Raw genomic sequence first — 15,031 nt, 5'->3', positions numbered from 1 at the left:
TTATTTATTTGACTGAGAGAGAGAACACAAACAGGGGAGTGGGAGAGGGAAAAGCAGCCTTCCCACTGAGCAGGGAGTCCCATGCGGGGCTCGATCCCAAGACACTCGGATCATGACCTGAGCCAAAGGCAGATGCCTAACAACTGAGCACCCAGGCGCCCAGAGCATGTGACTCTTGATCTTAAAGTCCTGAGTTCAAGCCCCATGACATATAGAGCTTGTAATCAATCAACAATCAATCAATCAATCAATCAATCCTTTAACAAAGATAAAAGTAAGCACAGGAGGCTTTGGCCGTGAGGTTACATCTACCATGAATAGATAGAAAATTCTGCGATTTACACTGGTAAACCAGGATTATATTAAACACTTTCTTGATTTTATCTACATTGTATTTGATATTTCAGAATGTGAAGGACACGAGACACTCCCACAAATGTGTCGGACTTTGCAAATGAACAGAAATCTACCACAGACAGATCTCTGGGAGCTCCTCACAGTTTGCCTGCAGATTCCCCTTCCCCGCCCTCCCCCTGGAGGATTACCCAGGATTTGGGTGGGGGAAGAGAACAAGAGTGCAGCCAACAGATCCTCTGCCGTGGCGGATAGAGCCTGAGAGTCCCAAGTCCTGTTTCTTCCCGTTCCTCTAGACGTCCTTTTGTAAGTCCGGTTATGCGCCGGCTCTGTGAGGAAAAGAACAGATGCCTACCAAGTTGGGAAGCCAGAACTTAGGCAAACAAAAAAGCAGGGCAACTCAGACCAGTAACTGTGGAAAAGGAAGATCGAACAGTCTCCAGGTACACCCATACTTTATTGTAACGCTCGCAACAGCTCTATCAGTTCAAGCGCGGGAAGGGGTTCATGGACGAGGGTGAGCAGCTTGCGGGGCTCACAACACGGAATGTGCCCAAGCCACCATTCGCGCCGCTCCGCCTCAGCCCGGAAGGGGGCGCGGGGCCCCCTCAGGGTTCCGGCCCTAACGCCCAGGCGCGTGCCATGGGCGCCTCCAGGTTTCCTCCCGGTTCCTCCCCAGCCCGGTACGGCGCGGGGCACCCGGCCTGGCTCAGTCCTAGGCCTGCGGCCCGCACCACGAGGGCTCGGGGCCCCTACCGGCGCCCCGCCCTTGGCGAGGCCTTCCCTCCGCCGCGGAAGGCGTCCTGAGCAGCAGGCTGCGTCCCGACGCTGCCCCGCGTAGCCCGCGGAACTGCCCTCGAAGCCCCTCCCGCCCGGGCTCGCCTCCGCCCGCCCCGGGGGTCCAGCTCCCCGCGCCCCGCTGGCCGGCCGACCCCCTCCCGCGCCCGGAATCCGGAAGCGCGCGCTGCAAATGCTTCCGCGGCGCGACGCTGGGCGGTTGGTCCCGCCGCCGGTCCTACCAGTCGGCGCGAGTCCGGGGGCCGCGGCGTCGGGCAGGTCGCCGAGGGGGCGACTCGCCGGGCGTCTTCCCCGGTCGCTCTGTGCCCAGAGCCCGGGTCTGCGGGGCCGTCCAGCCGAGGGTGCGGGCGCGGGGGCGCCGGCGGGCTTGACGCGCCGCCCTGACCTCTCGGGGGTCGACGGCCGCGCGGCGCCGCCGAGATGTGCTCCACGCCCGGGCTGCCCACGCCGGGGGCGTCGCTAGTCCTGCGGGTGTCGTTCGTGGACGTGCACCCTGAGGTGATCCCCGTGCAGCTTTGGGGGCTGGTGGGCCAGCGGCGGGAGGAGTACCTACGGCTGAGCCGGGAGATTCAGGAAGCGGCGGCCACGCGCGGCCCGTGGGCGCTGGGCGGCGCCTCGGCCTCACCCGGCGAGCTGTGCCTGGTGCAGGTGGGGCTCCTGTGGCACCGCTGCCGCGTGGTTAGCCAGCAGGCGCAGGAGAGCCGCGTCTTCTTGCTCGACGAGGGCCGCACCATCACAGCGGGCGCGGGCTCCCTGGCGCCGGGGCGCAGCGAGTTCTTCCACCTGCCGTCGGAGGTGCTGGGCTGCGTGCTGGCCGGCCTGGTGCCGGCGGGCGGGGGCGGGGGCGGGGGAGGGGGCGGTGGCGAGCCCCAGCACTGGCCGTCCAGTGCCGTGGACTTCCTCAGCAGCCTGCAAGGCAAGCAGGTGCACGGGCGGGTGCTGGACGTGCTGCTGCTCCATCGCCTGGTCCTTCTGGAGGTTCCCGGGCTGTTCCAGCAGATGCAGGAGCTCGGGCTAGCGCGGCAGGTGCCCGACAGCCTCTTCCGCTCGCTGCTCAAGCGCTACCTAACGGCGGCCACTGCCGGCCTGGGCTCCGCGGCCCCGATCCTCCCGCGGGTCCCTCCGAAGCAGGAGCAGCCTGGCCTGGATTACTTCTACCCGCGGCTGCAGCTGGGCGTGACAGAGCCCGTCGTGGTGACCCAGGTGTGTCACCCCCACCGCATCCACTGCCAGCTCCGGAGCCTCTCGCAGGAGATCCACCGCCTGTCCGAGAGCATGGCCCAGATCTACCGGGGTTCCACAGGGGCCGGGGATGAGAACTCTACCAGTGCCACCTGGGAAGAGAAGGAGGAGAGCCCAGACAAGCCTGGCTCTCCGTGCGCATCCTGTGGGTTGGACGGACATTGGTACAGAGCCCTCTTGCTTGAGACTTTTCGGCCCCAGCGCTGTGCCCAGGTGCTCCACGTGGACTATGGAAGGAAGGAGTTAGTGAGCTGCAGCAGCCTCCGCTACTTGCTGCCTGAGTATTTCCGAATGCCCGTGGTGACCTACCCTTGTGCTTTGTATGGACTCTGGGACGGTGGGCAAGGCTGGTCTCGGTCCCAGGTTGGTGACCTGAAGGCCTTGATACTGGGCCAGGCAGTGAATGCAAAGATTGAATTTTACTGTTCCTTTGAGCACGTTTATTATGTCACCCTGTATGGAGAAGATGGGATCAATCTGAATTGTGTGTTCGGAGTCCAGTCCTGTTGCTTGGCAGACCGGTTCCTTCAGAGCCAGGGAATGGAGGAGGAGGAGGAAGAGCGAGAAATAGCTTTTCAGTCTCAGTCTCCTGCTGAAGAAGTAGATGAGGAGATTTCACTCCCAGCCTTAAGATCAATCAGGTTAAAGATCAACGCCTTCTACGACGCCCAGGTGGAGTTTGTTAGAACTCCTTCCCAATTTTGGATTCGGCTGAGGAAACACAAAGGCACTTTCAGCAAGCTGATGAGAAGAATGTGCAGTTTCTATTCCTCTGCCAGTAAACTGGACGGCGTAGTTCTGAAACCCGAACCCGATGACCTTTGCTGTGTCAAATGGAAAGAAAATGGGTATTACCGGGCCATGGTCACCCGATTAGATGACAAGAGTGTGGATGTGTTTCTAGTTGACCGTGGCAGTTCGGAAAATGTGGATTGGTATGACGTGAGGATGTTGCTTCCCCAGTTTCGGCGGCTGCCCATACTGGCTCTGAGGTGTACACTAGCAGATATTTGGCCCTTAGGGGAAAGTTGGAGCCAGGAGGCCATTTCCTTTTTTAAGAAGACTGTGCTCCACAAAGAATTAGTTATCCATGTCCTTGATAAGCTGGATAATCAATATGTTATTGAGATTCTTGATGAATCAAGAACAGGGGAAGAAAACATTAGTAAGGTAATTGCTCAAGCTGGTTTTGCCAAGTATCAGGAATTCGAAACCAAGGAAAAGATTCCTGGAAATGCCTACTCTCCAGGGCATATTTCAAGCCACTTTACCAGTGAGAATAACAAAATATGTCCTGCCAAAAAGGCAGAAGTAGAACAGAAAGCCAAGAGGGATAATCAGACTGCATCTGTTTCAGAAATTTTGAGTGAAACAGCAGTAATTACAGATATTCCAGTTGGACTAGTTGTGCCAGAAAAAGAGAATAGAGTATCTGTTTATTCTCCTCTTATAAGGAATTTCTTGGAAATTAAGCCAGGCTCTTCTTGTAAAGGAGAGCTGAAAGTTGGAAGCACGGTAGAAGTCAAGGTGTCTTATGTTGAAAGCCCTGGCTACTTCTGGTGCCAACTGACAAGGAACACCCAAGGATTTAAAACTTTGATGTGTAATATCCAGGACTACTGCAAAACAACAGCTACTTCCTATGGGGGTACCACCCCTGCTTGTCTGGCAAAACGAACAGTAAATGGAAAATGGTCCAGAGCTGTGATTCGTGGAGTACAATCTGCAGAGCATGTCAAAGTCATGTTCGTAGATTACGGAGACAAAGAAATGGTATCTGTGAAGAATATTTACTCAATTAGTGAAGAGTTTCTTAAGGTTAAAGCCCAGGCTTTTCGGTGCAGTCTTTACAATTTAATTCAACCGACTGGTCAGAATCCTTTTGCTTGGGATGAAAAGGCAATACAAGCTTTTAGTGAATTTGTAGACAATGCCTGGGAAGAGAATCTCGAATTGAAATGCACAATATTTGCTTTGGCTTCAGTACAAGATGAAGAACTGTTTAATGTTGTGGATTTGCTCACACCTTTTCAGAGTGCCTGCCATTTTTTGGTAGAAAAGAGACTTGCAAGACCAGTTAAACTTCAGAAGCCTTTGGAGCCCTCTGTTCAGCTACATTCTTACTACTATTCGACACATGATATGAAAATTGGAAGTGAAGAATCTGTGTATATAACACATGTTGACGACCCTTGGACATTTTATTGCCAACTGGGAAGAAATGCGAGTATTTTAGAACAGTTGTCCTGTAATATTACACAATTAAGTAAAGTTTTGTTGAATTTGCAGACAACTCCCTTGATCCCTGGAACCTTGTGTCTTGCCAAGTATACTGATGGAAATTGGTATCGAGGGATAATAATAGAAAAAGAACCAAATAAAGTCTTTTTTGTGGATTTTGGAAACATTTGTGTGGTAACAAATGATGATCTTCTTCCAATACCAACTGATGCATATGATGTCTTACTTTTGCCCATGCAAGCTGTGAAATGTTCATTATCTGACATTCCTGATCATATACCAGAAGAAATTACAGCATGGTTTCGGGAGACTATTTTAGATAAGTCATTGAAGGCTTTGGTTGTAGCAAAAGATCCAGATGGAAGACTGATTATAGAACTTTATGATGACAGTATTCAAATTAATGCTAATATTAATGAGAAGTTAGGGATACTTGGCTACAAAGGTAGGACCAGAAAAAAAAGTGTAGCACTCCTCGCTACAACTGAAACTCTTGAAATAAAAAAGGAAAATATGAAATTGTCACCTATACAGTATGTAAGTAAATCCACAGAGAACAAATTCTGTAGTATGGAGATCTTGGGAGAATCCTACAAATCTAAGATCAGTTCAGCATGTAAGGACACCAAGCTTTTACGAAGTTCAACAAAGGCAAACTTAGTCACTCAGTATCAGGACTCTGTAGGAAATCAGGGTAATCAAGTGTGTCCAGTAACACCAGAAAAGAAAGAAGACAGTTTTGCTGAGCCACCTTTGAAAGCGAAAAAACTAGAAGCTACTCCTTCAGAGAGAAAAATAGGAGGGTCCTATAACAAAGATTTGCCTCTAAAATTTTCTGACTTCCCCCAGAAGATTATAATGCCTGGCTTTAAAACAGCTGTGTATGTTTCTCATATAAATGACTTTTTAGACTTTTATGTTCAACTAACAGAAGACGAAGCTGAAATCACTCATCTTTCAGAGAGATTAAATGATGCTAGAACAAAGCCCCAATGCTACTCAGGTCCACCTTTGCAGAGAGGAGATGTAATCTGTGCCATCTTTCCAGAAGACAATTTATGGTATCGCGCTGTGGTCAAGGAACAACAACCCAATGACCTTCTCTCTGTACAATTTATAGATTATGGCAATGTTTCTGTGGTTCATACTAACAAGGTAAGAAAGCTTGACCTTATGAATGCACTGTTACCAGGATTGGGCATTCATTGCTCCTTGAGGGGGCTTTGGGTCCCTGAGATTTTAAAATGTAAGGAAATGATGCATTACTTTTCCCAAAGGACAGATGAGGCCCAAATAAGATGTGAATTCGTTAAATTTCAAGACAGATGGGAAGTTATTCTTGCGGATGAACATGGGATCATAGCAGAAGATATGCTTAGCAGATATGCTTTCAATGAAAAATCTCAAGTAAGACTTTCTGATCAAATAATTAAAAGTGCCTGTTCAAAGTCTGTCAGCAAAACCGACACTGACACTTCAATGTTTCTCAACTGGTATAATCCAACGATGAGGATGATAAGAGCTTATGCCACCGTGATAGATGGACCTGAGTATTTTTGGTGTCAGTTTGCTGATACTGAGAAACTTCAGTATTTAGAAGTAGAAGTACAAACAGCTGGAGAACAGGTAACAGATTGGCGAAGTTGTGTCCCATGCCCTCATATTGGAGATCCTTGCATAGTGAGATATAGAGAAGATGGGCATTATTATCGGGCACTTATCACCAATATTTGTGAGGATTATCTTGTATCCGTCAGACTTGTAGACTTTGGAAACGTTGAAGACTGTGTGGACCCTAAAGCACTCTGGAACATTCCTTCTGAACTTTTGGTGGTCCCCATGCAAGCCTTTCCATGTTGCCTTTCAGGATTTAACATTTCAGAAGGTGTGTGCCCTCAAGAAGGAAATGACTACTTTTACGAAATAGTAACAGAAGATGTGTTGGAGATAACAATATTAGAAATCAAAAGGGATGTTTGTAATATCCCTTTGGCAGTTGTTGACTTGAAAAGCAAAGGTGAGAGTATTAATGAGAAAATGAAGAAATATTCTAAGGTTGGTATTAGTAGCAGTGATCTGTCCTATGAAAAAAAAGACCCAACAAAGGGAACCCTTGGGTCCCTCAGTCCTGAGGTTAGACTTAAGAAACCAAGTAGTAAAGCTGGACAAGAGAAAACCCCATATGTAGAACCATCCACAGATGAGCTCTCTGAAAAAGTTGAAAAAGGCTTGAACATTCTTGAAACCAAGCCAACGAAATCGTATGACCCTGACACGGACAACATTTTTGAAGCTTTTGAAAACTCAGGCAAAGATAAAATTGGCCCCGAGGTACTGGAAGGTAAAATACAATGCCATCTGGTTGACAAGGCTAAGTTTGATGATAAATACCTCATGGCAGGATTTAACACGTTACTACCCCAGGAGAGCCAAACAAAGGAGATGTTAGAAATGAACTCCCTTGAGGTGACCCTTTCCCCTGATGATGAATCCAAAGAGTTCCTGGAACTGGAATCCATTGAGTTACAGCATTCTCTTGTCGGGGACGAAGACAAAGAAGAGCTAGGCCTGGTGCCTCCAATAGTGCCGTTGTCCCAGGGTTGTGACCCAGAACCCATCCTGCAGCCATTTACAATGCAGCTTTCCCTCAGCTGTGACTCTGAGAAGCAGCCAGAACTTGAATTACCCACAGCCCAGCTGTGTCTGGATGACAAAATAAACACTTTGTCGCTAAGAGTTGGTCAGATGGCCCAGGAACCCACGTGTGCAGAAGACACAAGAGAGCCAAGTTGCGTGGAGTGTTTCCAGGACCAGCATGGGTCACCGTTGCACCTACATGCAAAGGATTGCCATCCCAACATGCAGATTGAAACCAATATATATAAAGAAGAGTTTACAGAGTATCACAACAGGGATGCCATTTCATCATTGACATTGTTCTCTGAAGAAGAATCCAGAGCGGGAAGGAAGCACCATAATGCTTTACAAGACCATGTCTCAGGTAGGAGATTTCTCTTTATTTAACTTGGTGTCTTTCAAAAGTACTTATTTATCTTAAAGATAATGATAATCTTGGGGGTCTTATTTTTTTTAATTAATTTGGGGACGGGGGGAAGGTTAGAACCTGAAAAGAAAATCAGATCTGGATTTCATGAAGGGCATCTTAAATGGGGGGGATGAAGTTGTGAAATCCATGTAGGAGCCCGCCGGATGAAATGCTGAATTGTTAACACTGTGTTTACAAGTAGATGGCCTAAAATCGGTGTCTCCAAAAAGCAATTATGTTTAAAGTGTAAACAAGTACGCTCCAAAATCAAGAGTTTATGTTTTTTTGTAGGTCTTAAAAAAACAGGGTTCCTTTGCTAAGCACTACTGTGGGCATGAATTGATAGGGATCAAGTTTGCAGTTTTCAAATTTAACTGTTTTGCTTTATGCATATAGCTTGCTGTTGATTTAGAAACCCCTAAACAAACACTAGATTTAGGGAGCTTATACTAATCGGACAAAAGAACAGCCATGAGTAAATATTGGAGAATTTTTTTTTTCATTAACTTTTTCATGAATTACATTTACTGATATTTTCCTGGCTCCTTAATAAGATTTAAAAGTTACATGAAATGGCTAACTTTCAGGGTTTTTTAGATGACCAATGTCAGACTTTGCATAAGTAGATTTTTATATTGTTAAATTTGGACCATCATATAAAAGAGAGAAAACAGTGGTCTGGAGAGAATGCAAATTACCATAATCCCACCATTGATAAAGCTGCAAAGCACTTGCTTGCTGTCCTCTTTTACCGTGTCTCTGTGTGTCTGTTTACGTACGGTTTTAAAAACTAAACCCAAATCACATTATCATAGTGTTGAATCCTGCATTTTAATCCCTTAAATATGCTTTCAAAATATTTTAATTCTATGGTATGCCACTCCGTGGATATACTGTGATTTATTTAAGTATCACCGTAGATTTTTAGTCCTCATCGCCACATTTTAATAACAAGAGGTGATAACTTTATGATAATGTCTGCTGACTTGTAATACGCTGCTTTGCTAAAGAAGTGGCGGTTGTAACTGCTTACCAGACCACATGTAGCCACAATATCCAACTTTTGAGAGAGAGAGTTTCAAAGTCAGGAATCTGATTCACATCCTTAAAAAAACCACATCACATCGTGGGGGTGTTTTTTGAAGGGAGCGGTAAGGAATTCTATTGGGAAGGGATACTGGAAGAATTTAAAGTGAAATCCAGGAAGAGAAACAGATTCAGACCATACATGATGCTGGTTATATAGTAAGTGCAGATTAAGAAAATGCTCTAATAGTGTATCTACGTGAAGGGATTAAGAGGTATGCATTGAGGCTTTATTCAATTTGGCAGCTCAACCGGAGAAAACCTACACTCTGAAAGGATTTGCTGTTGGATCTGCATGTGTTGTGTGGTCAAGTCTAAGAAATACATGGTCTAAATGTGAGATTCTGGAAATCACTGAAGAAGGCACAAGGGTAAGTGAAGTGGAGGTACTTTATCTCCAAATGTACTAGGTGACTGTTAAGGAAATGTTACTGAAATTTACCAGACTAGAAAATGCAATTGAATAGACATTTACTGGATCATTCCCCCTGATAATTTGTTTCCCTGCAAAAGTCATTTCAAAGTTCAGATAGAAGCATCCTAGAAAGAAACCATCTTAGGCTCTTTCTCCTCCCATACTTCTGAAGTCTTATCAGTCACCAAATTCTACACTTTCCACTTCTTGTCGCTTAGTTTTAAACTTTTTGATGCCGAATGCCACTGCCTTGGCAAAACAAGTCCCTTGTTTTACAAGTAGATTACTCTATTATCCCTCAATCTGGCTTATTTCTAGTCTTCCTTCAGCTGATTCTCTATAGTGCCAGTGTGAAGACTGTCACATGCAAGTCTGAGTAGGGCATTCCTGTGTGTAACAGCTGCTGGGGCTTTCCAGGTCGTAGTGCTCCTCCTGTGATCTGAAGACCACCAGTATCAAAATCACTTGCTGTGTTTCTTCGATTGGAGATCCCTAGACCTTGCCTTGGCTGGCTGATTCAGGATTTCTGGGGGTAGGTCCAGGAATGTACATTCTTAGGTCATTAAAATTTGAGAACCACTGGTCTAGGGTAGAAAAGTCAAGCTCATTAACAAGGGTCTTATGAAAAACTGGAATCCTCTAGGGTTGAGTGTCCATTGTCATCTCTAGTCTTATGTGGTTTTTTTTAAGATTTTATTTTTAGTTATTTATTTGTCAGATAGAAATCACAAGTATGCAGAGAGGCAGGCAGAGAGAGAGGAGGAAGCAGGCTCCCTGAGGAACAGAGAGCCTAATGCGGCTGGATCCCAGGACCCTGAGATCATGACCTGAGCTGAAGGCATGATTTTAACCCACTGAACCACCCAGGTGCCCCTCCAGTCTTATGTTTGTGTTTTATTACCTTATATTAGATGGACATCAAATTGCTTGATTTCTCTTATGTATACTATTCCGCTTGGCTTCTTTGCTCTATTTAATAATCCAGTTCTATTCACTTGTATTCTATCCTTCTTCCAAACTGGTTAATTTTCACTTATTTTTGAAAGAGTTTCATTTTGCGATGCCTCTTCTGTGAAGCATTCACTAGCATTATTTTCTAAATCTCTCCATCTTGGGATACCCAAGGCAGGTAAGCATCTGCCTTGGGCTCAGGTCAGGATTCCAGGGTCCTGAGATCCAGTCCTGCATTGGGCTCCCTACTCAGAAGGGAGTCTGCTTCTCCCTCTGCCCCTCCTTCCTGTTCATTCCATCTCTTGCGCTCCTCAAACAAAATAAATAAATAAAATATTAAAAATAAATAAATAAATCTCTCCATCTTTTCACCCCCCTCCAAATACCTTGGCTTGATATCTATATTATATTCCTATTCTTCCTGCTGCAGAAGTCTGTACTTCCTATATTGTATTGTAACGCTCTGCTTGTAGGTCTGTTTCTCCACAAAATTTTGAACTTTGTGAGATCTCATTTTTAACCATCTTTGATCTCAAGGCATAAATACACAATATGTTAATTGAATGGAAGTTCTGTTGAATTGAAACGTAATATTGAAGTTTAATAAAATTATTTTCATTGCCTTTTGAGGTATTTCATTTGAAGAAGGATTGCTATGGTCCACAGATCAAAGTTTTTGGAAACTCCCAGTTTTTATTAATTTCTCTTTCTCTTGCAGGTTATGAACATTTCAACTGGTGCGGAGGAGATAGTGAACCCTGAGAATGTCTGGAATGGCATACCCAAATTGGATAAGGGTCCATTTGAGGTATGGAATTATATAACTATTAATTCATGAGAACATTGTCCTTCATTTTCAAAGGTGACTTAAGCTATTTCCAAAGCCCTTGTGTTTGGGAATAATGGAGGAAAAAAATACTAATATGGGGATAACAACAATGAAAAACAGCAGTAACAAAATCAATGATTCTGAATTTTATGCCAGGTAACCCTTTGGGCAAACTAGTTATTACTGTTCTACTCTTTGGGGTTTTGGAGGGATTTAAAAAATTATGATATAGATCCATTCAAGACAAAGAGGTTGATTGATTTTGTTTTCTTTCATGATTTTTTTTCTGTTTATATGGAATGTAAATATATCATCTGTGTATTTTGAGCATAGTTGATTTCATTCTGCATATAGTTTTATACTCTATGTTCTTCATTTAAAATGATATGGTGGGTAGTTTCCATGCCATTATAATATCTGGGCATTTGAGTTTATTCTATTTGGAGTTTATTGAAGTGCTTCATTTAAAATTGGCATCTAATAGTTCCAGTACCTGATCATCTCAGGACTTACCATTTAATGATTGGCTTGAAAAATGATGAACTTTTCCTGGTTCTTTGTATGTTGAGTAATTTTGGATTATGCCCAGAGTGTCTTGAATATTATGTTGTAAAACTTTGGATCCTGTTAAAATCTTCTAGAAAATATTGAATTTTTTTTTTAGCATGTGATCAACTGTTAGGTTCATACCACAAGTTCTGTCTCTCCTGAGTTTGTTGGTTCCAGTGTCAGTTTACTTTAAAAAAAATAAATTTTTTTTTAAGATTTTATTTATTCATTTGTTGGAGGCGAGGAAGAACACAAGCAGAGGGAGAAGCAGTCTCCCTGATGAGCAGGGATTCCCAATGTGGGACTCAATCTCAGGACCCTAGGTTCGTGACCTGAGTGAAAGGCAGACGCTTAACTGACTGAGCCACCCAGGCATTCCTACTTTTTTTTTTTTTTTAAGATTTTATTTATTTATTTTACAGAGAGCAAGCATGAGTTGGGGGGAGAAAGAGGGAGAAAGAGAAGTAGACTCCCTGCTGAGCAGGGAGCCCAACATAGGGGCTTGATAGAGATCATGACCTGAGCCGAAGGCAGACACTTAACTGACTGAGTTACCCAGGCCCCCTCTTTCCAGAATTTTTAGCTATAATCAGAGTGAGAGAGAGGCTGTAGTTGGTTCATTCTACCTTGGCTGCAACCAGAAGGCCATAGCTGCATAATATGATATGACATGAATGGTCAGTCACTTGTTAAACCATTTCTCCTAGTGGTGCACATCAAGGTCATTTGAAATGTTCCACTTTGAAAAATCACTGGACATCTCTACCTTCTTATATTAATTCCATGTTTTTGTTTACTTGTCGGAAATGACAACTTGTTTCATTTATGTTACATTAGCAGTTCCTAAAACTTTCTTTTACATTCTGATCTTTACCATTCATTAATTTTCAAGTATCCACAGCCACAGATAGATACATACAAGATTCTGTTTGAGTAAACTACCCTATACCTGCCAAATAGAAGGTAACCATGTAAGACAACTTAAAGCATTCATAAAATAGTATAGATATATAGGTATAACTCTGGCCTTACATGGTTATTAATGATATTGAATTGAATCTTTCCTCAAATTTGAAGAAACTTACATATGTATCTACAAATGAGCTGTGTTCCCTTAAAAAGTGGATATTGTGAGGTATTAAATTATGTATGACTTTTCTGGTGATATGTCAAGGCACTGTGTTCTGGGAGTCTTTCTGATTACATTTTTTTTTAGAAATTTTTCTCATCTGAGTGATGTCATTTCATTGTAAGAATGTCTCATGAATTGATTTCTGTATAGGCCTCACGTACACATACGGTGCTATTATTTGTTGAAAGGAATATGGGAGAAATGTCCCTCTTCATTAATTCTTTAATAAAGGGTCTGTGGCTCACTACCATGGATAATTTGTTCAAATTATCAAATTATTTCAAATCTTTGAAAAAGACAACCAGAGTTGTGAGTTTGGGAGCTAAAAATTAGAAAATGATACTTTTCCCAGTGTGGGATGTTCCAGAGAAGTGAGTACTGGAAAGATAAAACATGTACTTGGATGATTCTTCACTGTAAAATCAAGATTGTCATACTTTTAAAAGGATATGTTTTTCATTGTTTACATTTCTCTGGTTTATCTATGGTCCCCTTTCTGATTTTGATCATTTTGTGTCTGTAACAAAAAGTCAATAGTACTCCAAAGGTTTTTTTTTGTGGGGCTATATTCCAAACAGGAGGAAAAGATCTTTTACTTTGTGTCATTGGATGATACTACAATTGGAGGTCACTTGTGTTTTTATTTTTATTATTTTAAGATTTTATTTATTTATTTGACAGAGATTACGAGTAGGCGAAGAGGCAGGCAGAGAGAGGGGAGGGGAAGCAGGCTCCCTGCTGAGCAGAGAGCCCCATGGCTCAATCCCAGGACCCTGGGATCATGACTTGAGACAAAGGCAGAGGCTTTAACCCACTGAGCCACCCAGGCGCCCCGTAACTTGTGTTTTTAAAAGAAAATTAACTTTTATCACCAGCTTGCTAAGTCTGAAAGATACCATTATCCTGAATCCTCAAATAAAAATGGTCTATCAATTTCCTTAGATGTCAGTAGTAGAAAAAAAAACCACAGCTCTTTAGTTAAAAATATTAAATATGCTTCTGAGGATAAATAACCAAGAAGAGGAGTTCATGAAATGTCATAAGAAAACTTTGTTGATTGAATTCATCTTGAAAATTACATTGTGAATTTGATAAATTTATATTTTAAAGGACTTTTAAGAATTTTCTCAGTGTTTATTAGCTCATACATTTCAATGATCTTTGCATGTGAAACGATGTCTTGGAATTTCTTTCTGGGTTTTTAGCTTAGCTCATAAGATTCGGTTTGTTGGAAGTTACTAGTTATTGCATGATCTTGTTCATAAGCAGCACACTGGTTCTTAGCATCGAAGTACACTGAGAAATCAGCTCTGGGAGGCTCTAGTATTATTTGAAACATACATACTAAGGAAAGAGAACAAAGGGCTTATTTGGTTATCAGCTTGGCTAACATTCTAGCAAAATATAAAATATGCCAATTTTAGAGTATTTTAGAGAAACTTTGTCTGATAATAGGTAGAGTGTGAGAACCAAAATACTAAAAGAAAAAAAGAAAAACAAGGACAATCTCCATGGGATTATTTCTCCATAGAATAGTTCTCACCATTTTGAGAGGACATTCAATTTGTTGTGGGAGCACTATGTAAATAATTTTCTTGTTTCTTTCTTTTTCAACTTGAAGGTTTTGGGTTTTTTTTTTTTCTCCCTCTTTCTCTCTCTCTCTCTTTTTCTTTTCTTCCAGAAAAGGGGTCTGGAGGTGATCTAGATTTAACAGTGGATCCACAGATGTGGCTAGTCTGCCGGTCAGGAGCTGCTATTCCACCAGTGGCATCTCACCAGGCCAATAGAGCATCGAGCACGTCGAGAGCATGTAGTCCCAAGAAGCTGCCATTTTTGAAACCTCTGATATGCACGGAAAACCAAATAGATCTCATTGTGACTAGGCAGCTTACTTATAGTGGGGTTGCTGTGTATATGGATCTGGGATCTTCTCCCTTTAAATGTGTTATATTCTTAATCAGTTAGGAGAATTTATTTTGCTAAACAGTTGGCTAACACATTACTCAGATTTCCAAAACAAACAAACAAGCAAAAAAAAAAAAAAACCCCAAAACCACCCCAAACTCTATTTTTGTTTCTTTTGAATACAGTATTTAAATTAAAATAGAAAATTATAGGTTTATGACAAGTATATCCTCTGATGTTACTTTGGGGGATGGATTTGTTAGCAGGAACTCCTCCCAATGTTTTGTTTTGTTTCTGAAGCTTTATCTTGTCTGTCTAGTTAAACATTTGACTAATACTCTGTTTGATTTTTGGATGTATTCTAATATGACCCAAGATTTCAATAAAGTTTCTCCTGAAAGGTGTGGTGGTTTCATTTTATTAAAAAAGGAAATACGATTCTGGAACATCTGTAGTTGTGGATTATCTGTAGTAATGGAATCA

The 15,031-nt window shown here is 43.0% G+C and overlaps 1 protein-coding gene across 2 annotated transcripts; it reads left to right on the top strand.

Annotated features, from left to right (window-relative positions):
* Positions 1-1,535: 1,535 nt before the first annotated feature.
* On the top strand, positions 1,536-14,946 carry TDRD6 (tudor domain containing 6). 2 transcript variants are annotated; one of them, XM_059399066.1, is made up of 4 exons: positions 1,536-7,636; positions 9,014-9,138; positions 10,852-10,941; positions 14,325-14,946. In XM_059399066.1, exons 1-4 carry the CDS (start codon positions 1,573-1,575, stop codon positions 14,346-14,348), a joined length of 6,303 nt encoding a protein of 2,100 aa, XP_059255049.1. In that variant the 5' UTR covers positions 1,536-1,572; the 3' UTR covers positions 14,349-14,946. The 2 variants fall into 2 exon arrangements, with proteins under 2 accessions (XP_059255049.1, XP_059255050.1); XM_059399067.1 differs by lacking the exon at positions 10,852-10,941.
* The last annotated feature ends 85 nt before the right edge of the window (positions 14,947-15,031 follow it).

The sequence above is a fragment of the Mustela nigripes genome, chromosome 5 (genome assembly GCF_022355385.1).
Source record: "Mustela nigripes isolate SB6536 chromosome 5, MUSNIG.SB6536, whole genome shotgun sequence".
Classification (NCBI taxonomy): Eukaryota; Metazoa; Chordata; class Mammalia; order Carnivora; family Mustelidae; genus Mustela; species Mustela nigripes.
This window is presented reverse-complemented; position numbering and strand designations above follow the sequence as displayed.

Bases quoted from the DNA above. Each gene is read 5' to 3' on its own strand.
- TDRD6 (XM_059399066.1), top strand. From the start codon at position 1,573: ATGTGCTCCACGCCCGGGCTGCCCACGCCGGGGGCGTCGCTAGTCCTG. The intron at 7,637-9,013 runs GTAGGAGATTTC...TCAATTTGGCAG, and splicing joins TTTACAAGACCATGTCTCAG to CTCAACCGGAGAAAACCTAC. The intron at 9,139-10,851 runs GTAAGTGAAGTG...TTTCTCTTGCAG, and splicing joins TCACTGAAGAAGGCACAAGG to GTTATGAACATTTCAACTGG.